We start from the raw sequence: 24501 nt of genomic DNA on the forward strand, positions 1-24501 counted from the left end.
ATATGGCCCAGTAACCATATATATATATATATATATATATAACCAAATATATATATATTAAGGTTTTTGTACAGACCCACTTCTAAAAGAAACTATTACAGAATTCAGAAGAACATTTTTAAACAAGTAGGCCTTAATTTGATTACCACATGCCATTTAAGCACAAAATTAAAAATGTACACATTTTCTATTAGTTACAACTCGTCCTATTCTTGTAATATCTGAAAATCTTTCAGATAAATTGAGACCTTTAAAATCAGTTATATTTAATATTTGTTTTCTGATTACAACAAATTAAACCTAGGCAAAAGTAAATATGTAGGCTATTTGAACTAAAAATTAGCTCATATAGTGTATTCATGAATTCATAGCCTGTGCTCATGTTTTCTTCAATGTCTGATGTCTCACTACAAGGATATCAAAGTTTTTTTTTTTTTAAGATAATGAAGTGATTAAATCATGCAAGAAAACATACAACATGTTTAGTAACTGAAGCCCTGTTTTGGCAGCAGTATACGTCAAAAGTAAACATGTTTACTCAGATTGAAAATAATTAGCATCCAAAAAAAAAAAAAAATTGTCTGGGGAAATCATGCACTGCACTGCAGACAAACACACATACCAACATCTACAGCCAAGTCTGAGTTATCAGTCTTGATCTGAGTGTTTACTAAAGGGAAGGGTTTGTACGTGTTCAGCTAAGTCAAGGATGACAAGACTTTTCCATGTAAACTAGGACAACATTTACCAAACTGCCTCTTAGTGCAAGGATTTTATACGAGTCAGCTGAAGGAATCTTCTGACCGACAAGACAGGTACAGTGCACACCCTTCACAATGAATCATACAGTAATCCGATTTTGTAAACTCAGCAATCTGTAAAACCTTACTTGATAGCATAATTATTTCCATGCCAAAAAAAAAAAAAAAAAATAGATTTATTCCATTCATTTTCAGAACCACCTTATTATAACATTTGCTTATTTAATGTTCGGAGACTTTTTTTCTACATAAACCAATGATCAGTAATTTGTTATAGAGTGAATACAATGAACTTGTAAAACCATTTTTCTCTCACTGGCAGAGTCATTTTATTGGATGTATATTTTTTTGAGAATGAGACATTCTAGAATTACAGAACTGTTTAGACAGGAAAAAAAAAACAGCTGATTTATTTTCCTTTAGAATGGAGGTAAAGGTGTACGTTGAAGGAGTCCAGCGCATTGTTTGTGGAGTCACTGAGAAAACAACATGTCAGGAGGTGGTCATCGCTTTAGCACAGGCACTTGGTAAGTAAATGCTTGGGCCAACATCTCAGAGTTTATTATTTCATAAAACATCTTCTACATAATTATGTAATGACTGTCAAAAACATGAAGAAAACAGACTACTATTAGTTTACCTTTAGTATAAAGGTCTCTTAAAGACCTTAAAGGGATAGTTCACCCAAAAATGAAACATCATTTACTTAACCTCATGTTGTCCCAAACCTGTATGACTATTTCTTCTGTGGGAATTCTTTTCTTCTGTTTTTGGACCTCATTAACTCCCATTATATTGGTAAAACATTCATCAAAATATCTTTTTGTAAATTCGTCCCATAAATATCACATTTTAATGTTGTTCACTTCTCACTCTTAGGTCGCACTGGTCGATATACTCTGAGAGAAAAATTCAAAGAATTTGAACGTAATGTGTCTCCGGATGAACGTCTCCAGGAGTCCTTGGAGAAATATGGTGAGCAAGCTAAGGAGGTGCAGCTCACTTTGAAGCATGTCGGTCCATCGCTTGGGGAAGCAACAAACCAGTCCATGGCCCTATTGAGGCGAGCGGAGGGAATGGGGAGGGCATCGAGAGGCAGCGGGGCAATCGCCCTACAGCGTCAGAGTCTCCCGCCGCTATCACACCTCTGCATTCACTCCGAGCCACCCCCTGAGGAACCAAAGAGACCCAAGCGGAAGTCACTGACGCTAATGGAGGAAGCATGGGGTTGGTTGGAAAATTTGGGCAGGGGCGGGAAGCAGCAATCAGGACGAGATAAGGAGAAAAACAAGGAAGGCAATAAAGGAAATGGGCACTCAGATAATGCATCTCTAAAACCAACCAAAAGTATCCCAGCCTCTGGGACACCGCTGTCAAGGGACAAAAAAGACAAAATTAGAGCACCACATCAGCCTTTGATTAGTTGCCTTGGAAACCGTTGGAGATGCACCGATAATAGTACTGAATGTGAGAGACAAGAGGAAGAGGTACAGAAAGATTCAAAGGAGAACCTGAAAACCATCAATCCAGTGGTTCCTATGGTCAAACCAAGCCATGTTGAAAGCGAGAGTGAGGAGATTTCACATTTAAGGAGACTAGTTGTCCAACAACAGGCTTGTCTGCAAGAACTAAATCTCAAAATTGAGTCAACGGACCAGCTGATCCTTGAGCTTGAGCAGCAGCATGCCACCAGGGAATTTTCAGAGTCCCAGTCAGAAGAAGAGGAACAGCTCAAGTTCTGGCTCAATGAGCTCAAGGCGGAGGAAGTCTTTGAGAGAGACCTTCAGAGGCAGTTCTTTCAAATAAAAGAAGAAGCTACTGAGTGCAAAGCTAAACTAGAAGAGTACAAGCAGAAGCTGCAAGCAATGGACCTGAGAAACTCTCAGCAGAAAACAGGGCATGACATCACTGGACAGAATAGCCAAGTAGATGCGCCAAAACATGCCCAAACAAGTATCAAACAAATGCAGATCTCAGCAGACGGAACGCATGATGGTGGAACAAAAAGGGTGATAACAACGCTGGAGTCCAAACTCCCATACGTGTTTGTTTCAGCAAATCAGATCTCACATCCTCCTCTAAGTGGACCAGCAGACCTGAGGGAATGGTGGACACGATGGTCTCAAAGCCAGAATCCAGCATCAGTGACAAAACCAAAGACAGTGCATCGTTCTGAAATCACCATACAGCTGGGAAGCACCAGAGTTTAAGAACACGAAACCCCTTCTTTTCCATTCAGGGATATGTCTATTTTTAATGGCACAAACGTTTGCGAAGGCATGTTTTATATGTCTAAGGTCTCAAGGTTCTGTACAGTGCTTTGCTAGTAGAAAAAAAAAATTAAACATACTACACTTTTGATTCTCATAAAATGTTTATTTCAATTGTTTCATTCAAGACCATTAACAAAAAGTATATAGGAGAACCTTAAGGTTCAACACAAACCCAGGGTGCTCCAGAGAATATTCATGACAGTAATAGTTCCATTTGTCATAAGAAGCACTGCAAATAGCCTCTATCAACATAATTTCTCTGCATGTTTTTAAATGTTACTTATTACACTTCCCCCATTTCTCAAGATCTGCACACATTTGCTTGTTTTATTCAGGTTTTCAAAAGGTCCACCCAAGTAAAAGCACACAGTACATACAGTATATCTCAACCCACAGGTTTGGGGGACGCACACCATTATTCTCTACTTGGAAAAAAGCCACCCTACAATTGCTCTTATATTTTGGCGGCTGTTTGGGGATAGAGGAGACACCAATTTTTTTTATTTTATTTTTTTGTTTTGTTTGTTTTTAGGCACCTTTTTCTTAATTTATTCATTAGCAGACATTGAGTTTTAAGTTGAACTCAAGGAAGGAAAAAATAAAAAAAAAAGTAAGTATGTGCAAAGAAAAAGCTATATAATAATAAAAAAAAATAAAATAAAAAAAAAGACTGCAGGCTACAAGATGCCATTAGGAATTCTGCACTTGCCCAGACGGAGCTAGTGAAATCAGGGAAAGAATTAAAAAAAAAAAAAGGCTCCTTAAAACAATATAATTTGAATACAAATCAAAAATGGTAATTTACACAATCAAAAACCATACACAAGCGAGTTCTGAGCGCAGAAAAAAAATTTATTTCATTTTCAGATCCATGTTAAAAGCTACTCAAAGGAATTAGGTGTGGAAAATGTGAGTGAAAAGAACTTTAAAGTCATATTTCATTTCTCACCAGAAAGAGGCCAACAATATCTCAACATCACCTGGGTGAGAAACTCAACATGGGGAGAAGTATTCAAGTGATACAGGAAGAATAAAGTATATATAACGGAAGTCAAAATACAGACAGGCAAAGCTACTCTAAAACAATAACTCAGTCACACAGCAGCAGGTGCAGAATTCCTGGCATTTCAATTTCAGCAGAAATGAAAAACGGGTCAACCAGTCCCCACATCTTAATCTAAAAGATGTGAGAACTACAAACCCCTTATTTCCCCTCATATCCTCTGCACAACAATAACAACCTTACAAGTTAACTTTTTCCAAACATGTGATGCATACCACACGCACACAACATGAGGGGGTTTTGCTCAAATTACAACCACACAAAACCATCACACATACAATGAAGACAATGAGATGAGATTTTTCTTTTGCAAGGGATCCTGTGACAAAGGAAGCGACCTGTGTGTGCTAATGTTCAAGTCTTGATGTGTTTGTTATTCTGTGAATTGTGTTTATGGGTGAAAGAGAGATAAAATTAGAGTGAGAGAAACAGACACACACAAATCCCTTCCTCTGCCCCTTGACTGATTGCTTTTCATCAAGGTGTTTCATCTGTAGTGAAGAGGAGGAGAGGTGTGACCAGTACTCAGTCAGTGATACCAGGCTGGCGGAGTTTCCTTTCTACACTGAAGCCCTGTATGAACAAAACACTAGATTAATATCAAGATCATCCAACTGTTACAATTGTTTTAACCACGTTTCATGTCTACAACTGCAGTTTTAAGCCCCGTTCACACCGCCGGCGACTTTTTCGCTGTATGTCGCTTGTCTCTGTACTGTGAAGTCGCTTGTGGGCGTTCCTAGTGCTGTCGCTCTAATGTCATTGATAGACTGCACGTCTGGCCATATCTATAGAAAATGCAATCACAAATGATATATAAAACTGAAATCGTTCAAATTTGACTAGGAATTAGTCTTAAAGGAATAAAAAGTAACATTCTGCTGTTGTAGAGTGCTGTGACTCCAGAGCTCAGTGCATTAAATCATTAACTAGATCAACAATTCATCTATTAACAAATTAAACTCACTCACTGTCAGAAATTACTAAAACGTCATTTGAATGACAAATCAATTTTCTTGTCCCTAATAATCAACATAATGCATGGGGAAACTGTATTATGAACTGCAGCAGTGCTAAACTGCTCACAGCATCTTATAATTAACAACACAAAATATCAATGTATGAATCAAACTCACAAGATTGCCAACCGCTTTTCCATGCATCAATTTATTATATTCCATGTATGTGGTATAGTCAAATCATATGTGAAATCGCTCCGGAACTATCTCCTGTCTGTCTTGCCTGCACTCGAGACGGTGACGTGAGCTCCAGAGAGCCACTCCTATTGGTTGTCGCTCGCGAAATTTGCTTCTCATTTGCATAAAGTTGAAATTTCTGAACTTTTTTCGCATGTCTCCCGTCGCTTGACACGCCTACATTCTGTCGCCAACGGTCACTGTTGCTCATGTCGCCGGAAGTCGCCAGCGCTTTGTTGAAATGAATGGGATCATGTCGCTTTGCCGCTGCGTGTCGCTGGCAGTGTGAACGGGGCTTTAGGAGCAAAAAAAAAAAAAAAGCATCTTTTTACCTTTGAATTGTCTGGGCCACGGGGCTGTCTGATAATGACAAGACGGGGGGCGTTGGTGTCATCAAGAGTGATGCTCTTCAAACGATTGACAAGTCTGTCAGGTCGAGGTGTTGCTACTGGCTTCGGACCCTCACTGTATAAAAAAAAAAAAAAAAAAAAAAAAAAAATCTGGTTAGATTTGATAAAAAGCAAATACAACTATAACACTATTTACTGCTCCGGATGCGTGTTCACGCTCTGTGTGTGTGTGTGTGTGTGTGTGTGTGTGTGTGTGTGTGTGTGTGTGTGTGTGTGTGTGTGTGTGTGTGTGTGTCATATCAGGACACAAATGTGTATAATGACATGGGTATGACATAGGTATTACAAAAAGAGGTGACTTATGAGGACATTACCCCATGTCCCCACTTTTCAAAAGGCTTATAATCATAAAGAATGAGTTTTTGTGAGAAAGTAAAAATGTGCAGTTTCCTGTGATGGTTAGGTTTAGGGGTATGGGTAGTGTAGGCGGATAGAAAATACGGTTTGTACAGTATAAAAACCATTACGCCTATGGAATGTCCCCACAATTCACAAAAACGAACGTGTGTGTGTGTACTTGGATGGGATAAATGCAGAGCACAAATTCCGAGTATGGGACACCAGGGGCCTGTACCATGAAGCTGGATTAGCTGGCTAGCCAGTTAAGTTTCAGATTAGTTTGTGCCAATCCTGGGTTTTAGGTACCATGAAAGTGACTTGGCTTTTAGTGGTGTTCATCACCATAGTAACTTACGCTCCACAGCTAACCTGCTCCGGGGCAGGTTATGTTCTGGGTAAGAGATCTCAAACCGAAATTGGACCAATCAGATGTGAGCAAAGCGACACTGACACATTCAACGCAATAAAGTCCCTCCCCCAGTTTCTCTTCCTCCAAATTAAAGGTCACTATATAGTAAAAACATATTTAATGATGAAATTGTCTTGCTTTAATGATTTATATAATTATTTTATGATTTATATAATTATTATATGATCTATATTATTATTAATCCATTTCACACAAGCAATTTTAGTTTAACAATTAAGCATTTATTTTAAATAAATATTAATATATACAGATCATATGTAAGCTGTAGAATCAACAGATAACTCCTTAAAAATGACTTGACAACTTTCACTTGCTCTGATAGAGCAAGATAATTTCTTTTATTTGTCCTTCATGGACAAGTTTCTTCTTGTGTAAATGCGTTTAAATTCTTCAATTTCTTCAGCAAAAGAGTTTTGAATCACGCTGGCTCTCTCACGAGAAGTAAATCACAGTTTCTTTCTGTTGCAAGGCATGTGATTGGCTGTTTGCCACTGATGTCACGCATTCATGTGCACACGCTCCACAAACTCAGGATCAAAGCCTGAGTTGACAGAGAAAGTTGATGATCAGCATCATGGTACCAACAAAGTCAGATTGGAGTGGTTTGGTTGTGTCAACTTGAAACTAATCCTATAACCCTGAGTTTGTTCAACTACCATCATGGTACAGGCCCCATGTCACAACTCTATAATAATAACAACAACAACAACTTTATATTAAATCTAACTGAGAAGCACACCCAACGGTCTCACCTGACTCTGCGAACATTGCAAGCACTGCATTTGCCTGTGCGTTGGTTCAAAATCACAGAAAACTCTACTTCATCACCAGCCTGCAGCTCCAGACCATCCTGCACCTCCTTGACGTGGAAAAACAGCTTCTTGCTTTCTCCAACTTCGTATGTGATGAAACCAAACTGGAGAAACAAAAATCAGACTACTTTTAGCCAGTGTCTTACACTTTCTTACATCATTAAACTCACAGTGGACATGAGTTTACCTGATCTTTGACGCACTCCACCAGGGCTCTGCGCTGAGGCACAATGTTGCAGGCCATCTTTTGTCCTGTCTGGGCCATTGTACACAACTGAAACTTCACCATTTCACCCTTTTGCAGACAATCACCTTTATTGGCCATACCAACGATGCCGAATGGATAACTCTGACCCTTACTGGAGCCTGGTAAAGTGATTAAGCAGAGAACAGTTATTAAATGGTTTCTAACACTGTTACAATGAACTCTAGATAGATTTTAAAAGGCCTACACACAAAATATTAAAAAAAGTCACTCACCATCCTCGGTGATCTCAATAAGGCCTTGATACTCTGTCTGAGAAGGGTCCACACTGCGCAAAGGCCGAACCACCTTCCCCAGGAGCACAGTATTACTCACATCCTCTCCTATTCCATTCACTGACACACACACACACAGTTGTGTTACTTGCATGAACCAATTATTAATGCCAAGCCCATAAAAAGTCTCTCCAACATACCAGCTGCAACTTTGGTGACCTTCTCAGCACTGATTTTGTTTCCTTTACCCTTGGAGAGAGTGTACTCCACTGTATCCCCCAGGTCCATGTTATCCACATCCCCACATACCTCACTGCACACAATTCAGAGTAAACCATGACAATCCAACCAAAAAAAAAAAAATAAAAAATAAAAATATCGAAACCATCAAGTAGAAACTTTACCTGTAGTGGAAGAAGATCTCCTGATCATGATTGGCTGTTTCTATGAAGCCAAAGTTATCCTTCAGTGTTGCAATGTATCCCAGAAGCCTCTTGGTGCCAACAGCACGATTAAGGATCTTGAGGGACACTGCACTTTGCTGTCCAGTGCGTTTCACTTCACTGATGGAGAACTCCACCTAGTGGAGACACGTCGGTTTACATTAAACAAAAACGATTACATCCGCACATACTGATCTTGATTAGAAATTACTTTAAAAAAAAGATGAAAAACTTAATTCTAGAAAATGTTTGTCTCTTAAAATGGTTATAATAAAATGCTTCCAAATAAACAAAATGCTTACTATAAAATGATTCAAATATCATGAAAAACTACCCCTATTAGTCAAAGGATAAATTCAGCAAGCACAAGCAACACTGAGCCACAATGACAACGTACCTTGTCTCCAAGCTGTGGGTAAACGCCTCCCTCCAGGTCTTTAATATGGTAGGGAAGAGTGCTTTTCTCTCCACTTTCTTCATACGCAATCAAGCCTTCCTCTGCATCCTGGTGACGGCACAAATACACAGTCACATAAGGGCCAACAACGTCTTAACAACATACACAAATTACTGAGCGCCCCTCAGCTCTGGTTATGTTGCACTTGGTCATCTTGGACTTACATTGACATACAGCATGAGTCTTCATCTCAAAAGTATACATGATTTTAAATGTTTTAAACTAGTATCAGTGCTGAAGGCCAGCATCCACACATCAGACTGCAGATGCTTAAGGATCATGTAAAGATTGAGACTGTCCAAATACCCACACTTGTGGTCTTGGCCACTTGAGAGCACATGCACGCAAGAGGAAGTAAGTGCGCAAGATCAGTGCCTTTAACACACGCTATTTCAAATACCACTTCGGAATGGTATGCAAGGCTAAGCGTATCCCATCATGCGTCATGTTCAGGAACTCACATGCCCCGAAATCATGAGATGTCATGGGAAACATTCCACTGCAAGTTAAATTAGATATTACATATAATTTGGTAGTAAAACGAAGTGTTGCACATTTTATTGGTGCAAAGATGTGTGTATTTTGCACAACATTTGCAACTGCCTTTTATCACTTAGAAGCACCACAATTACTAAATTGTCACCTGCTACCTATTTCGCTTTTCCACTGCATGGTACGGCTCGCTTAAATAGTAGTACCACCTCGGTTGAGGTTCCAGGCATGCTGTACCGATACGAAAATGTGACGTGTAAACAATGCAGATCACTGACTGGTCAGAGAGAATAGCAGCATCCACAGAGACAGGCACAGAGACACTAACAGCGTCACTGGATTTGCAGCACAAGACACCAAACCTGCTAGATTTAAATAGTCAGCAACAGCAGTATTTGTTTGCACGACTTTTAAGGACTTGCTTTAAACGACTGTCTGACGCAACTTGGGAAAAAAAGTCTATCATGATCAGTAGACGAGGTGGCGGTGCAACTATAACGTCTATAATCCCATCCACTTTGAAGCAGTACTAACTGCAGTGGAAAAGCAAACTGAGCCAAGCGAACCGAGCTGTACAGTGCCAAGCAGAGTCGAACCACGAAGTGGAAATGTGCCAATAGGGACTACTGAACAGACATTTAAAAGTTTATTTTAAAATGCTAAGCACTGAAAATAAAAAAAAGCTCTGTAAACACTTGCATTTTTACAACACTAAAGTGTGTCCCATCAGGTAATCAAAAGTTCAACACACAGTATCTGTCTCCACACCCACTTGAACACTTGGGCTAAATACAGGATCTTGTCGTATAAGTAGACAAGTAGTCAAGTGCAAAGACCAATGTGGGTATTTGGACAGGCCCAATGTGTCTCTGGATATCAGCAGCAATACATTTTGAAACTCCTAACTTGCAAAAGAAATATCCAAACAGACGCAAAGCATGGGAAAAAATGTGTATTCACACAATGAGTAAATAAAGAAACTCAGACGTTTAATGAAGGATTAAGTCATCATGCGCACACTAACACTAGGGGTAAAACTGCTCCCATACAGTTTGCCACCCACACTTCAGTACACATTTGTACCACAGCTGAAAATGTGTATGAATTGTGGTGTCCATTTTCAAGAGTAATTGCATAAGCAACACAGAAACTGAACCGTTGTACCCCTCACACAAGAATGCACACAGCGAGTGGCACAGTTTGAGTATGGTTATGAGGTTTACATGTCTGTATGACTTAAAGCTGTTAAATCATTCTCAGCTCATGCCAACAGGCCTCATAACCAAACAGACAAACAGATCAAACTGACCTTTTCAACTTTACCCTTAAAAAAGGAGAAAAGTACGTAGGATTAGACACACCCGTGATTTATTCTAACCAATCAGAACATGTTTGAATTGCAGGTGAATTAAATTAAATTAAATGCTAATTAGAAATAATTACAATAAGCTAAATCTCATCCTTGGTACTTTTAAAAATTTGCCTCTTAAATGCGTGGAGATCTTGTTGTCAGAATAGGATTTTCTGACAGCATGATTGAACTGGTCTACATTGTGGAGGAGAGGCAGCATGCAGAAAACAGCAGCCTACCTTGTCTTTTTTCTAATGAAGACGAGCATGGTTAAAAAAAAAAAAAAAAAAGAAAAAAAAAAGAAAAAAAAAAAAAGACAGAAAAGAAGGTCAGACAAGAGGCAGTAGCATTTCACAGCACCTCAAAGCCTGCTATTGTATTTCATGCTCGTGTCAATTAAGAGGGAGACAAGCAGATAGAGGAAATGAAAGCTAAAGTTTGGAAAGTAAAATTATAAACGCAAATATTGAGCAACTGAATCCCTCCATGTTCAAATTCCCTCATTTCTACTTATGACTGGTGGTTCTACACTAAATTTCCAGAGATGTGTACTTTAAGGACCCTTAGGGGCCATTCACACATGAAGAAATACCATAAAATCAAGTACATTTACACTATCGTTCAAAAGTTTGGGGTCATTAAGATTTTGAAAGAAATTAATACTATTTTTTCACAAGGACACATTAAATTGATCAAAGACATTTAAAATGTTACAAAAGATTTCCATTTCAAATAAATTTTGTTCTTCTATTCAAAAAAAATTCTGAAACAAAAATGCATCCCAGTTCAATCCACAAAAATATTAAGCAGAACTACCATTTTAAACTGTGATAAGAAATATGTCTCTATAGCACCAAATCAGCATATTAGAATGATTTGTGGCTTCTGAAATAACAGGAATAAATGACATTTGAAAAGATATTAAAAGATAAGTTAATTTCAATTGTAATAATATTTTACAATAGTGCTGTTTTAATGTATTTTCAATCAAATAAAAGGCAGCCTTGGGTGAGCATAAAAAGACGTCAAAAACATCTTGCCGATCCCAAACTTTTAAACAGTTGTGTAGCTTCAGGAAGTCAGTTGGTTTACCTTCTCTTTGACCTTGCTGGGGCTGTAGTTCTTGTTGGTGGTTGCAGGCATGGCTTCTTTCTCCACCACCCCCACAAAACGCAGCTCAGACTGAGTGTGGAATGACACTGTGCCCTTGGGCAGCTTTTTGATCCGCACGGCATGGTTTCTTTGGGCTGACAGCATGTCCTGATGGAGGCAAGAGGGGGTGATTTAAAGCTGGACTGTTGATGTAAGATCGATTTTACTTTTGCCTCTGCTTTGTTTACAGTATAAACAGTTGACCAGTCTGGGTTTTTCAAAGGCTGATTTCAATATCTTGAGAGCAGGAATAAATAAACTATTTATTGAAGCTGAGAGAAAATCAGCCACACAAAAGTGGTTCTAATTGGGTGATATCTAGAAACTCACAGGGACAACAGTGAATTCCACTTCATCAGAAATGTGCAGTTGGCTCTCTTCCAGAACCTCGCTGAAATGGAAGAACATTCGGGCATCACGGTCCACACATTTGATGAAGCCAAAACCATCACGCACGGCAGCTATCACACCCTGCACAAAAAGACAAGCAAAGAGACAAAGCCAACATTAGTAATAAGTAAAAGCCTTGCAAGAAAATAACAAAATTCTGCTGTTGTACCATTTCACGGGTCTCCTTGGTGAAATGGAAGGTGTCAGGTAGGATGTCGATATTTGTTGCTCTCTCCAGTTTGTCCCGACGATCAGTGGATATATTGAACTGGACATGATCGCCCTCCAGCAGCGTCACTTTGGACTTGGTGTCCTTCTCCCCAAATAGCAGCTCTTTGTCAGTGAAATTAATTCTGGCACTGATTCGCCCAGGCAGAGGGTCGTTCTGAGTGAGACAAATGGAGTCTTATTCGATTTAACATGCAAGCAGTATCTATATGGTAATGTTATCTAGGGAGTCTGGGAAGACTAATGACAAGAGCTGATTCACAAACCTGATTCTTGGTAGGGACCTTGGGAATAACCTTGGTGACAGTGCCCTCGAAGGTTTCAATGCTGATATCCTCAAATATAACTGTACCCTGAGGCAGCAGTCTCACATCTGTGGCCACTTCCTTGCCCTATGAGGCAAAGAGAAACCTCTATAAATGTGTTTGAAACAGCAATGCTTCTCATGCATTTCATTCAAAATGTACAAAAGTAAAATCTTTCATAAATTCAATGATTATAATTTTTCCAGTAACTAAAAAAAAGAAATAGAACAATGATAAAATGTTGCTTTTAGAAGTCCTTTAGTTCTGCTCAAGTGCTTACATTTCTTTCTTTAATGGTGAATTCCACATCATCTCCAGCTTGTAGAGCCTCCAGATCACCTTTAAACTCGCTGTAGTGGAAGAAGATCTCCTTCACAACATCTCCTCGTTCAATGAATCCAAAGGCCTCCTGCAAGTCACAATCATAGTAAAACAGGCAAAAGATATGCAAATCAATACTTTCAAAATTAAATTTTACCATTCATAAACTACTAATTCTGCCACTCAATTTTAAAATTTAGAAGTCTAATTTCAAAATTGTACATTCTAAAAACTGCAAGTTATAACAATGTTCAAATTCAAAACCCCAAACCACAAAACTCATCTTTGAATCAGATCCTTACCTTGGTAGCACAAACCACTCCCTGACATCTTGACTGTTGCTTATTTACCAATACAATGTTGTGAGCACTAACAGCACCAGTACTGAAAGAAACAAAAGTAAATCATTTCCACATTAAAAAAAAAAAAAAAAAAAAACTTCTTTTGACATTTTACCTATATCAATTAGACATTAAAGAAATCAACTTACTGCTTGTTGGTCTCCATGTAAAAACTGACTTTATCTCCAGTATCTAAAGAAACATTTCCTTCCACATCATCAGGGGTATAGGTCAAATAAAACACTTCCTGTGAAAAAATTGAAGCCACAAACATTTTCAGAAACATCAACTACCAAAATCAATGCACCATGAAGAGACTAATGTGAACCATAGTACAGTTCTTTTGTGTTCAGTTCAGTACATTTTTCTCTAGGTTTGCTGATTGTGTTTAAAATGTTTAGAAAACTCTGCAAAGGAGGATAAATGACACTCACCCCGTTCCTCTCATAACACACACTGCCTGTGGGCACTTGGCCAGGTGCAGACTTGCCGTCCAGGTGAGAGGGGATAGCTGATACTACCTGAAGAAAAGGACCGTACAAACAGACAAAATGAGGTTAGAGGTTGTATTGGTGAGAGAGACAGAATAAAACAACCATGTTAAAATGCTAAAGAGAAGGTCCCTCAACACAGATGCTCAACATTTAAACTAAATTAGATTTTTAATTAAGAACAGCATTAAGGTAAAGATTTGACTTGTACGTCTGAGTTCAAGGAACCAGTAATAAACTGAATATTTAAACACATGACTGACAGATTTGACATTGACAACAAATTAAGATTTGTTTCTCCCACAACTATATTAAATGAGGATGAAAAGTCCCCCCAACAAGACCACAAAACACGAAGACAATCAAGCTCATTGTGAACCCACACAAAACAAAACAATAGCATCAGGTTGGTTAAGGATTACTAAATGTTATTCCTGATAATTGAAACCAGTGATGCATGTGGGTTTGCCTGATCAAAATGGATTAAAAATGAGCTTGAAATCCCCAACAACGACAGACATTAATGGGACAAGGACAATAAAACACAAAAGTAAAATGTGTTCCTTAACTGGATGAATAAAACCATGCAGCACAGTTAAAGGAGAGGCGTGCAAGTCAGGCCCCACCTGCCCAGAAATTCGCTCTTCTGGCAACATTTCTGCCTTGATTTTTACCAGCTTCACCGCAATTGGTTTGCCAGTGCGTCTATCAGACGACACCTCAAACTCCACATCATCTGAAAAGTAGTGGGACAGACATGACATGGAATAAGTTAATTCCTGCATTAATATTCATGTTGGAAGAAAAACAAAACATTTACTTGCATGTATGGGCTTGTCGATATTGAATCCTGACAATACATGTGTGATGATTTTGCTGGAGAAGTGTGTATAGGTGTATAAAACATTTTTCAAATTGCCAGACACAATTAAATATAATGCTGTCCTTTTAAAATTAAGAGATCATTTTAGTTTAATATTTTTTTTTTTTTTTTTTAATGATAATGTTATAAAATTTGTATAAGAGACATTTATTGTTGTGGTACGAATAAAACAATTTAAATGTTGAATAAGTCCCCACACATACACCACACTTATGGCCAAATAAAATGTTAGGGTTTGATCATACGCTTCCCTAAAGATTGCCACTAGACTAGTTTCACAATTCTTCCTGGGGGCCAGTTGCATAAACTAAGACTAGCCTTACAAGTTAGTCATCACATTTTTTTCAGTAAGACTGTCCATAACTTTTTTTTTTTAAGTCAGTTACATAAAAACATAGGTTGGTCTAATCTGATACTAAAAAGTAAGACTGATTGCCCCTTGACTAACCGCTAGTTAGTCATACTAGTATTTAAGACACAGTCTTAACATAATGGCTGTTCATGCAATTGGCCCCTGATCTCACAACTCTCAAGTATGGGATTAAAATGAAGATAAGTGTCTCAGATTTAAACTTCAGTAGCAAAAAAATGGTGTTAGAGTGGGTAGGTTTAATTTCAGTGAATCAGTTCAAACTGTCTGTTTTAATAAAGGGATTCATAATGCTGATTCAATGATTTGTATGGATCAAAAACATTCAATATTTTTGGTAATAAACTTGGCCAAAATGGTCGTCATCAAAAGGCTAATAAATATACTATTTTTAGTTACACTGCTGAGCCCTAGTTCGACCCATACCTCCAATCTTAAGCTCCTGCAGGTTGCCGTTGTACTGAGAACAGTGGAAGAAGAGACGGGCCTGTCTCTCAGAGCACTGAATGAAGCCATATGATGTAAGCAGCTTTTCAACCACTCCCGTCTCACGGATGCCCATGCTCGTTCCATTGGCAAATCCACCATGGCCATTATTATGCAGCAGACTGGGGTCAAAACTCATCTATGGAGAAATAAAACATGCGTTCAAAAAAAAAGAAAAGAAAAAAAAAAAAAAAAAATCACTTGATCAATATTCAGCTTTCAGCTCTCTCTCCACACATATGACTGCTCCGCAATATATCAGAACACAAGTGTGGAAATGGTAAAATGGGATGAAACAGGATTTTAAATGCTGCAAAAAAAAAAAAAACAAACAAAAAAAAAAAACCCAACCAAACAAAACAAAACATTTGATGCATGTAGATGTAAGAGTTTCTCTCCTCTGTGTGGCCTGCTTGAATGGGTTCCTTGATCAAAATGACCAAGATAGATCAGCTTAAACTTGTACAAAACTACAAACGCTTCACAAATGCAAAACTTTATTGGTTTCATATTAAACCTAGAAATTATGTTCATGCATTTAATCCACCTCACACGCATTTAGTTATATATTAGAATATACACACAAACAAACTCATCACCACATTCAGTTACAACTAGGTCTCTCTGGACAACATCCACAAATCGAGTTAATTGTAAGTGAACGGTCAGCAGGCATGTGGTCAAAGTTAGACAAAATCAAAAATACACAAATACTATAGCTTTAAAAAACTCCACAAAGCCAACAGAGCTTGAAAACTCAACTCCAAGCATGCAGTTATAGTGTCAGGTATTCTTTGACCAGTGAGGACATCAAGCCAGCACACACTGTCCCATCATGACCACTTACAGATCGCTGATACAAGGGGGTCCGCTTTTGCTTTTTGCCCCCTACTGCGCGAGAGGTATGGCACGAAACTGAGGCGGAGCGGGGGATTGGCTGGCTTGAGGTGGAGGGGGTAGGGGCAGCAACAGGGGCATCAGAGGCCTCCATCTTCAGGTGAATGTAGGGGGTGGTGGGACACTGGGGGGTATAAAGGGGGAGTGGATTTAAAAAAAAAATAAAAAAAAAATAAAAAAAACAACTAGCTAAATGAAGGATCACCAAACCGGAAGAGCCAATACATGGCATCAGCAGACCTTGCTGAGAGTTCAATTCTGTACAAAAATAAACAAATAAACAAATAAATAAACTTCTATAAGACATGTCAAAGAGGCCATCACCACTATGATGACCTAGATGGGGTTTAAAAAAAAAACAACAACAAAAAATAAATAAATAAATAAATAAATAAAACACAACAGCAATATACACTAATTTTTCCTCTTGTCAAGGTGCTATTAATTACTAGCAGGTAGTTGTGAAGATGTAATATTCCAAAAAAACTTAACTCTGAAAAATACAAATTATGAAAACCCTAAACCAATCAAAAATGCACGTTTAGGTCAAAAGTCCAGAAATGATATTAAAGATAAATGTTGCAGTGATGAGATTGTTTGTGTCTGTTACACAAATATAAAAAGCCATATAACAGGGTTTTTCCTGGGGCAAAAATAGTCTTCGGTGGTGGAGGACAAACACGGTCATCCACACACAGTACAAAGAACCCTACCCGTGTGAACTGCAAGCCCATACTGACAATAAATCCAAAATAAATGTAAAGAAACAGTAATATTAACTTATCCTATTTATTCATGAAATAAAAAATTAAACTATTTTATATGTAAAACTTTGTAAATTTCTATGCAAAAAGACACTGAGTGACTGATTTTAAAAGTTAGTAATAAAACGAACAAAGAAATTACAAATTTGGCAGGTCTATTATTTTGCATTTACACTATAAGACAATGCATAGGCAGCATCGTCAATTTCATCTCTGCAGACGAAGTCCGACATGGACTCAGAAAACACTAGTTTATTAATAAATTAATATATCTCCTTGCTATCGAACAACAATGGAAAAGTTATTGTTGTTGGTTTTATATTCAGTAATTGCTGGTAAAACAAACTATCTGCAAAATCAGATACTAGTAACATTACTTCCATGGATATTCCGTATCAAGCTTTTCAGCTGAAAAAAAAAAAACAAACAAAAAAAAAACACCTCGCCTCCAAAGTGCTCATGCGCCCCTAACTGGGCATTATCAGAAGAGCACCTGTTTTTTTTTTCTGCTAACTAAAAATGCTTTGGTGGACACACTTTAATGGAATATATTTTGTTAGGCATATGCCCAATTAGTCTCTTGCATGTATGCAATATACTGGAGCTAAACCAGAGAAGTCAGTCCAGAAAATTCCACAGAGCTCCTGGACATGTAATTTACGTAGTTGCAATTCATGGGCGGGGATTATGCTAATTGTGAAATTGTGCATGTCCACCTTATTTACAAATTATTGGAATTTATTAACATACACACGTTTAACAATCAAATCTGAGGTTTACGAAGTGTTTGTGAATCCGGAGGAGTTCTCAGGAAGGTCAGTTTAATGCGCAAATTACTCTGAATTTACAAATGAGGCCCGGACAAAAAAAACAAAACAAAAAAAAACAAAAAAAAAAAAAAACACAGGTTTGGAATGACATGAGGGAGAGTATATTATTTTTGTTTTAGAGTTAACTATTCCTTAAACTTTAATTCCCCACCCTGTGATGGAAGACATGCTCGAGGAAAATCAGAATGTGTTTAGTTTGATGAAGCGACTGGGAATGGCACTACTAGACTACACGGTAACAGCAAATGGATAGATGACAGACTTCGGCCAGCCTCGACCACTGGGCCACTACATCAAAACAGATACAGGACGTTAATACACCCATAAATGCTTTAGATTCACTCAGTGTCTGAAAACAAAGCCTAATATCCATTTACTGTCAGTCAGACACTGTTCAATAGCGGCCAAATCGAATGAGTAAAGTTAAACAGATTTGTACCAGCCGCTATATTAGTCTTAGCAAAAACAACATCATTGTTCTTGCCTCGCCACCTCTCATTGCTGCTCATCTATATGGCAAGTGATCGAGGCCAGCCTCTAAGCCTGCTGATCAAGATGATGGGGTAAAGGAACAGCGCAGAGAGGGGCAACAGTGGGTGTTCAATGAACGAGTCGAGTTCGGGAGAGTGGGGGAAAGTAGGGTGGAGAGCGGATGGCTGGGCACTTACGGAACGGCCGTAGGGTGACAGGCTGAGACCGACGGGCGAGGTGCTGTTCAGGTCAGCGCTAACAAACGCTGCAGGTGGAGACGCCGGCAAGGTAAACTCGACAAAACCTTTCCAGGGACTACCCATAATTCTCCCATTCACAGTGGCCAAATCTACCACACCTGGGATTGATCAGATTAAGCCTTTTCCCAGAGACTAGATTTTATTTTATATTTTTTTTTTATTCAGTCGTTGTGTTGCAGCTCCTCTCCTTTTGGTTACACACCCAACAAAACACCTCTGGATTTCTGCAAAGGTGAAGAAAGGAGGGAAGCTGTGAAAATAAACTGAGGGAAAGGCAACAAGAACAGCCAGTGAACAAAGCAGCAGTAGGGTTGGTCGAGGGCTGCGAGCGTGCGTTGGGCCGAGGATCCTACAGACAACATGCAAGTGTGCCTCATCCGCACAGAAGGTTGGGCCAAGACCTAGTAAATTCTTATAAAGACGGCTAAATTAAGTACTTATGACCTTTCCATCAGAAAAACATGTCTAGAGTATTTTATGTCCAACTAGAAGGAAGAATTGTTCAGAGTGTTGCAAAACATGAGGAAAGCGTGCTTGAACAACTACAATAGACAGGTTGGCACTTGAGTAAACAATGAAACCAGCACAGCTTTAGTTCACTCAATATTCATACTTTGAACAAGACAAAACAGGACAAAATGAGTGAAAAAATTAGTCCATTCATAAGAATTTAGAAATTGAAATGTTTGCCCCAAAATAAATTCAGTTATTCACCATCATGTCGTTCCAAAGACTTTCGTCATCTAAACAAAGATTTAAAATATTTTCATCCTTTTTGTCCATCTATTATAAGTCCATACAATAAAAACACATTTAAAAGTACAAAAAGACATTGTCAAAATAATCCATATGAATATGTCTGTTGACATGATCGACATGACAAATCTTTCATTAAAACATTTTTCCAAGATGAGCAAAAGTCTTAGATTTTAACGACATGAGGGTGAGTACAAGACAGTTTTCATTTTTGGGTGAACTATCCTTTCAACTCTCTATTAACTTTAACTGCCGGTTAAGTTTTATGTTAAACTTGAATGATCTCTGTTCCAAAACCTAGTGAGCTGGCTACATAGGCAACATTTTAAGGAATCATAGGTGGGGGGGAATGCCTAATTTTGGCCACATTATAAGGCACCATTGCATGCAAGCATCCTTCATGGAGAAGGCAATCCCATAATGTACTGCAACTGCTGCAGTGAAAAAAAAAAATCATCCAAGATGGTGGTCCAAGAAAGAAGAATTGATTATAAATAGACTTTCATTTAGGGAGGTGTCCGAAGTCTAAATCCGATTTCAGAAAGGAATGGAAAATTAATAACGCAAAAAAAAAAAAAAGCTTGAAATATGTTTACCAGCGATATACTGTTAGAGAACATCCGACGCTGCCCACACTGTTGAAAGCGGCGTTTTAATGAATATGTAAATGTGCTGCACAGTTTCCTCTCAATAACAAAATAATCACAACAAAAATCAGAAACCAGCAAGAATTTAACAAAGTGCAAGAAAAGCATCTGATCATCATAGCAACGTTGATATTTTTGCATGAGTTCTGCAATTTGGTAAACCAGTTAAGTCACCTCACATTTATACAGCACTTCATACAATAGATTGCTTAAAATCAAGCAGCTTTACAGTATTAAACATGAAAAATAGTGCGTCAGTGTCTCATTTTATTAGAAGTACAACTCACAAATCTACTATAAATCAGCTGTTCATGTTTTTACTCAAGGACATCTGACCTCAAACTACCTACCTATTACATAATCACCATAGACCAATGCAGTGGCGTAGCAAGTCAGCCCTGGGCTCATATGCAAAAAATTTTTTACAGGCCCCCCTCGTTTCGTGGGGGGAAGGGATGTGTGTCTTATGTGAATGAGTCCCAGGACTTTAATATGAATAAGATATTATCACTAACATGCAGACAAAAATGGTAAACAACAGTTCTAGGAATGACAACAACAGCACTACAGTACTATATGCGCTCCTCCATCATTTTGACTTTGCATTGCAGATCTATTTCAAAAATGTCAAAAAACGGCTTTAACAGTCTACGTTTGAATTCGACCGATTCGACTCTGGAATTTCAGAATGATCATAGCATCGTTTCAGATGCGATGAATCCGAAGATTATTCCAGTTATGAATTAATTATTCTGTCACAGACGTTTTTTAATGCACATGTTTTATTCCTAATAAATTTACTATAAGTTTCTTCTCTAAATATTTTTCCATCACGTTTTATGTGCATTTTATTTCGTTGAATAAAGAGTATCCACCCCAGCGAGTACGAGTTACATTTATTCACATCTTGTGCAGTATCTTAAAATGTGCAGATGTAGTCGTTTTTTCAGAAAACCAATATGACTCATTTAAATTCTGTACTACTTACATTACTGCATGCATAAGTTTCAGAAACCCACTTTAAAAATGACAGAAAAGTGAATACCGGTCAAATACAATAGATAACATAAATAGGCTATAGCAAGTTATTGACAACATTATTTTTATTATACTTAAATTTTTCTGAACATATGTACACGGGTTCTGTCTCGCGCACAGACGCGCGTGCGAGCCTTTGAAAGTATTTGGCTGCAGAAAGACGCGTTTGGCGTGGACTTTTGTTTTCAAGCACTCAATTCACTCTCACATGGGCTGTTGTACAGTACACACACTGTCTGTGCCATCACAAAAACTTGGCTGCACTTGGACTTGGAGTGCGGACGTCCGCGAAACCTCCTAATGACGAAAATTTCGCTATGTGGACGGTGCACGGATGCCTGAAGTATACTTTGGGGTTAAGCCCGTAATAGCGGGCCCCCAATCCGCCCGGGCCCATATGCCAGTGCATACCTTGCATGCCCAGACGCTACGCCACTGGACCAATGGAAGTTTGAAGGCGTTTACCAGCCAGAGCAAACTTTTCCTAAAAATTTGTTTTGGCAAGCTGTTTCGAACTCCCAAAACAAACTTTGTTTTGGCCTGATTTTGTTCAAAATGACATCACAAATTCATTCTTCGATTTCACTTTCACTTGAATTATATCGGGGCCTGTGGTCGGATACATTACAGTTCATCAGATTTCACTTATCATGTGAAGATTTGGTATGCAACAGATATGAGTGTCACTGACATTTTATCTTGTAAAATTACGTGGTCAATCCCGCCAGGAATTCAAAAGTGAAAAGCAAATGTGCATTCAAAATTGATTGCAATACCGCACATACATTGATAGCAGGTCCCTGATGCCCACAAATTGTATAATTACCCAACTATATAATTGCGAGACAACGCAAAAGCATTATAATATATTTTTCCTCACATGTCCCTTCAGAGGCTCAGCAGAACGCGTCATTTCCTTTCTGAAAATAGAATTCGACTTCGGCACATCTCTACTTTTTAATCACTCAATACCAAAAATAAAGTTAAAATCTTTCAGTTAGACTTTATTATGTGTTTTTTTTTTTTATTAGTAAGATGCTAATGCTAAACTCGTTCCTTTTCAGTTAGGATGCTGCTTAGGCAGCTCACTAGTTTCTGGTGAACACATTTTCAGCTTTAAATTAAGAGATATAAACAGCATGAACAATCGGCCTGATTTGGCACACTGAACATTATAAATGAAAACAAGCCAGACAAATCAGAATTATTCATTAGGTAAAGGAAAAAAAGTGAAAGGAGGAGTGTCTGGCATGACTTACCTTGTTCTGTTGTCTTGGAAGGCTGTAATGATTTGGACCAATCAATCACTTAATCGATGCTTCAGATTCGGCTCACACACACGCATGCACACACACTTGTAAGGTTCGGCTCTCTGGCACACGTTCTAATTACAAAAAGTTGCAAAAAATATAGGACAAAAAGCAAAACAAAAAAGATATTCAAATAAAAAGGCAAGTGCAGGTATATGAACACTTCTTTTGAAAAAAAGTGAACAAAGACAAAATAAAGACTAGGTGAATGGGGGGAAAAAAAAAAGGATCTGGAGGGAGGGATTCGGTCTGCAACTGACAGAAAAAAAAAAAAGGTCAAAACTGAAAAGACTAGCAGACAGCAGCCCTCTCCGCACCCCAGAAGAGGAAGAGGTGCGGGGAGGATGAGGAGGGCTTGGCGCAGCGTTGGGACGTGTGCTTTTTCAAAGCTGTTGAGTAGGCACAAACTTCTTGTCTCAGATCAGGTCTCGCCTTCGCTGTTAACGGTGATGGTTGGTTGCTACGCTTGTTGCGGCCTGGTTCTGTTTCTTAAATCTTTGGTTTGCTCGTTTGGTTGCTTCGTGTTGCTTTAGTTTTCTCGTTTTGTAGCAGTGCAGTTCTTCGTCTTGGTCTTCAGAGTTGTTGTACCGTTGGGTCGTTTTGGGGATGTTTGTTGTTTTCTTTTTCCTTGACGTTTCTTCTGACCGATAGATGATCTGAACTTGAAGTAGGTTTCAGATGGTACAAAAATCAATTCAGTTTCACTTCATACTGTTTAGGGGAAGAAAAAACAAAAAAACAAAAGGATATTAGATCACAGATAGATAAGTTATGCATCTAGTGTAACAAAAGCTATATTAATAGAATTCTGGTCTAATTTTGCCCCCTCCAGCATTAAACACACCCTAAAGACAATTTAATAATCAATCCCCTCGGTCACATTCATTTAATGTGGGTTAAATGGCATGTTACTCTCCTGTTGATACACAAGCCTAAAAATAAAGTTTCCTCCATCCTCAATGTGGCCTGGTGTAGAGAAGAGCAGCTGACTGAAAACACACGAGGATCAACAAGCCTCAGCGTGAACCAGCAGTTGGCTGAGTATTTATGGAATACATTCAATACATTCATTCAAGCGGTCAACAACTGCAGATATCCAGCATGCCAATCATTCAGTTCCCTCTGGTCTATTACACATGAGGTGGGAGGATCAAAGAGCTTGATATATAGGCCAGTTCACTACTTGATTTGATGGATCAAGTACAGGCTTAAAATGGATGGAGACAACATCTTACATAGCTCGCCAATTTTGTACACAAGAAACAAAGAGATAAACAGTTAAAGTTGCAATGAAACGGAAGTCGTGACAGATCTTTTCTTCCATATTGTGACGTACATCCGACCCGAGTGTAACAATTTGTTGAGAAGGGGAAAAAAAAAAAAAAAAAAAAAATGTAGGCCAGGGACTTGGCTCTCTGCATTGGTCGTTTGGATTTTGAGATGTGGGCAAAAGCGGAGCTAGATGAACTTAAGCTTGCAAGAGCAGGTTTAAGCAGACTAAATGACTGGAGAAGTCCGGCATACTTCGCCAGAAAGAAGTCATTTTCACTACAAGGTCCAGTTATGACATTATGATTAAACATTACAAGGTCAAAACATTTTTTAAAACACATGCATGGGTAAATTGATAACATTAAGAACATGCATTTAGAAAATAGGGTGAATAGGGTGAATTTTAATTTCATGATGAAACATTTTCATTAAAACAGAATTGCAAACAGGTCAAATTCTGCCCATGACTTGTACGTCAAAAAACACACATAGTGCCAGACAAATAAACCTTGAGAGCACATTGTGTGCCTAATAGGAATAATTCCCTTTAAATAATAATTCAGATAATTCCTGAAAGCATTCATTTTAATACACTTTTATGGTATATTATCTTTTGTCGTTTTACAGCTTTACAACTTTGTCACTGTATGGAAAAGAACAATCAGACACTCCGTAAAATCCATTTTATTTTATAGAATATTTTATGAGTTTACAATTTCGTATGAAAACAGCGTTTTTAGAAGAAGAAGAAAAAAAAAGCATGAGGGTACAAATTGCCAGGA

General features: G+C 38.3%; 2 protein-coding genes across 4 annotated transcripts; one reads left to right on the forward strand and one right to left on the reverse strand.

The window, feature by feature from the left end:
* Nucleotides 1-154: 154 nt before the first annotated feature.
* Nucleotides 155-4153, forward strand: rassf11 (Ras association domain family member 11). 2 transcript variants are annotated; one of them, XM_051904535.1, is made up of 3 exons: nucleotides 155-815; nucleotides 1185-1288; nucleotides 1641-4153. In XM_051904535.1, the coding sequence occupies exons 2-3, from the start codon at nucleotides 1186-1188 to the stop codon at nucleotides 2969-2971; spliced, it is 1434 nt and encodes a 477-aa protein (XP_051760495.1). In that variant the 5' UTR covers nucleotides 155-815; nucleotide 1185; the 3' UTR covers nucleotides 2972-4153. The 2 variants fall into 2 exon arrangements, with proteins under 2 accessions (XP_051760495.1, XP_051760496.1); XM_051904536.1 differs by lacking the exon at nucleotides 155-815 and having other exon boundaries at nucleotides 919-1288.
* Nucleotides 3117-22546, reverse strand: csde1 (cold shock domain containing E1, RNA-binding). 2 transcript variants are annotated; one of them, XM_051904532.1, is made up of 20 exons: nucleotides 22397-22546; nucleotides 16322-16495; nucleotides 15415-15613; nucleotides 14362-14471; nucleotides 13679-13765; nucleotides 13394-13491; nucleotides 13206-13287; nucleotides 12863-12991; nucleotides 12544-12669; nucleotides 12219-12434; nucleotides 11990-12130; nucleotides 11600-11767; nucleotides 8605-8712; nucleotides 8169-8344; nucleotides 7965-8077; nucleotides 7765-7884; nucleotides 7472-7650; nucleotides 7225-7388; nucleotides 5626-5758; nucleotides 3117-4670 (listed from the first exon to the last, which is right to left on the reverse strand). In XM_051904532.1, the coding sequence occupies exons 2-20, from the start codon at nucleotides 16463-16465 to the stop codon at nucleotides 4623-4625; spliced, it is 2541 nt and encodes an 846-aa protein (XP_051760492.1). In that variant the 5' UTR covers nucleotides 16466-16495; nucleotides 22397-22546; the 3' UTR covers nucleotides 3117-4622. The 2 variants fall into 2 exon arrangements, with proteins under 2 accessions (XP_051760492.1, XP_051760491.1); XM_051904531.1 differs by having other exon boundaries at nucleotides 14305-14471.
* Nucleotides 22547-24501: the final 1955 nt, after the last annotated feature.

This window comes from Ctenopharyngodon idella, chromosome 8 (genome assembly GCF_019924925.1).
Source record: "Ctenopharyngodon idella isolate HZGC_01 chromosome 8, HZGC01, whole genome shotgun sequence".
NCBI lineage: Eukaryota > Metazoa > Chordata > Actinopteri > Cypriniformes > Xenocyprididae > Ctenopharyngodon > Ctenopharyngodon idella.

Bases quoted from the DNA above. Each gene is read 5' to 3' on its own strand.
- rassf11 (XM_051904535.1), top strand. From the start codon at position 1,186: ATGGAGGTAAAGGTGTACGTTGAAGGAGTCCAGCGCATTGTTTGTGGA. The intron at 1,289-1,640 runs GTAAGTAAATGC...TCTCACTCTTAG, and splicing joins CGCTTTAGCACAGGCACTTG to GTCGCACTGGTCGATATACT.
- csde1 (XM_051904531.1), bottom strand. From the start codon at position 16,465: ATGGAGGCCTCTGATGCCCCTGTTGCTGCCCCTACCCCCTCCACCTCA. The intron at 8,345-8,604 runs GTACGTTGTCAT...TGTCTCCACTAG, and splicing joins ACCCACAGCTTGGAGACAAG to GTGGAGTTCTCCATCAGTGA. The intron at 4,671-5,625 runs GTAAAAAGATGC...TTGTTCATACAG, and splicing joins GTGGCCCAGACAATTCAAAG to GGCTTCAGTGTAGAAAGGAA.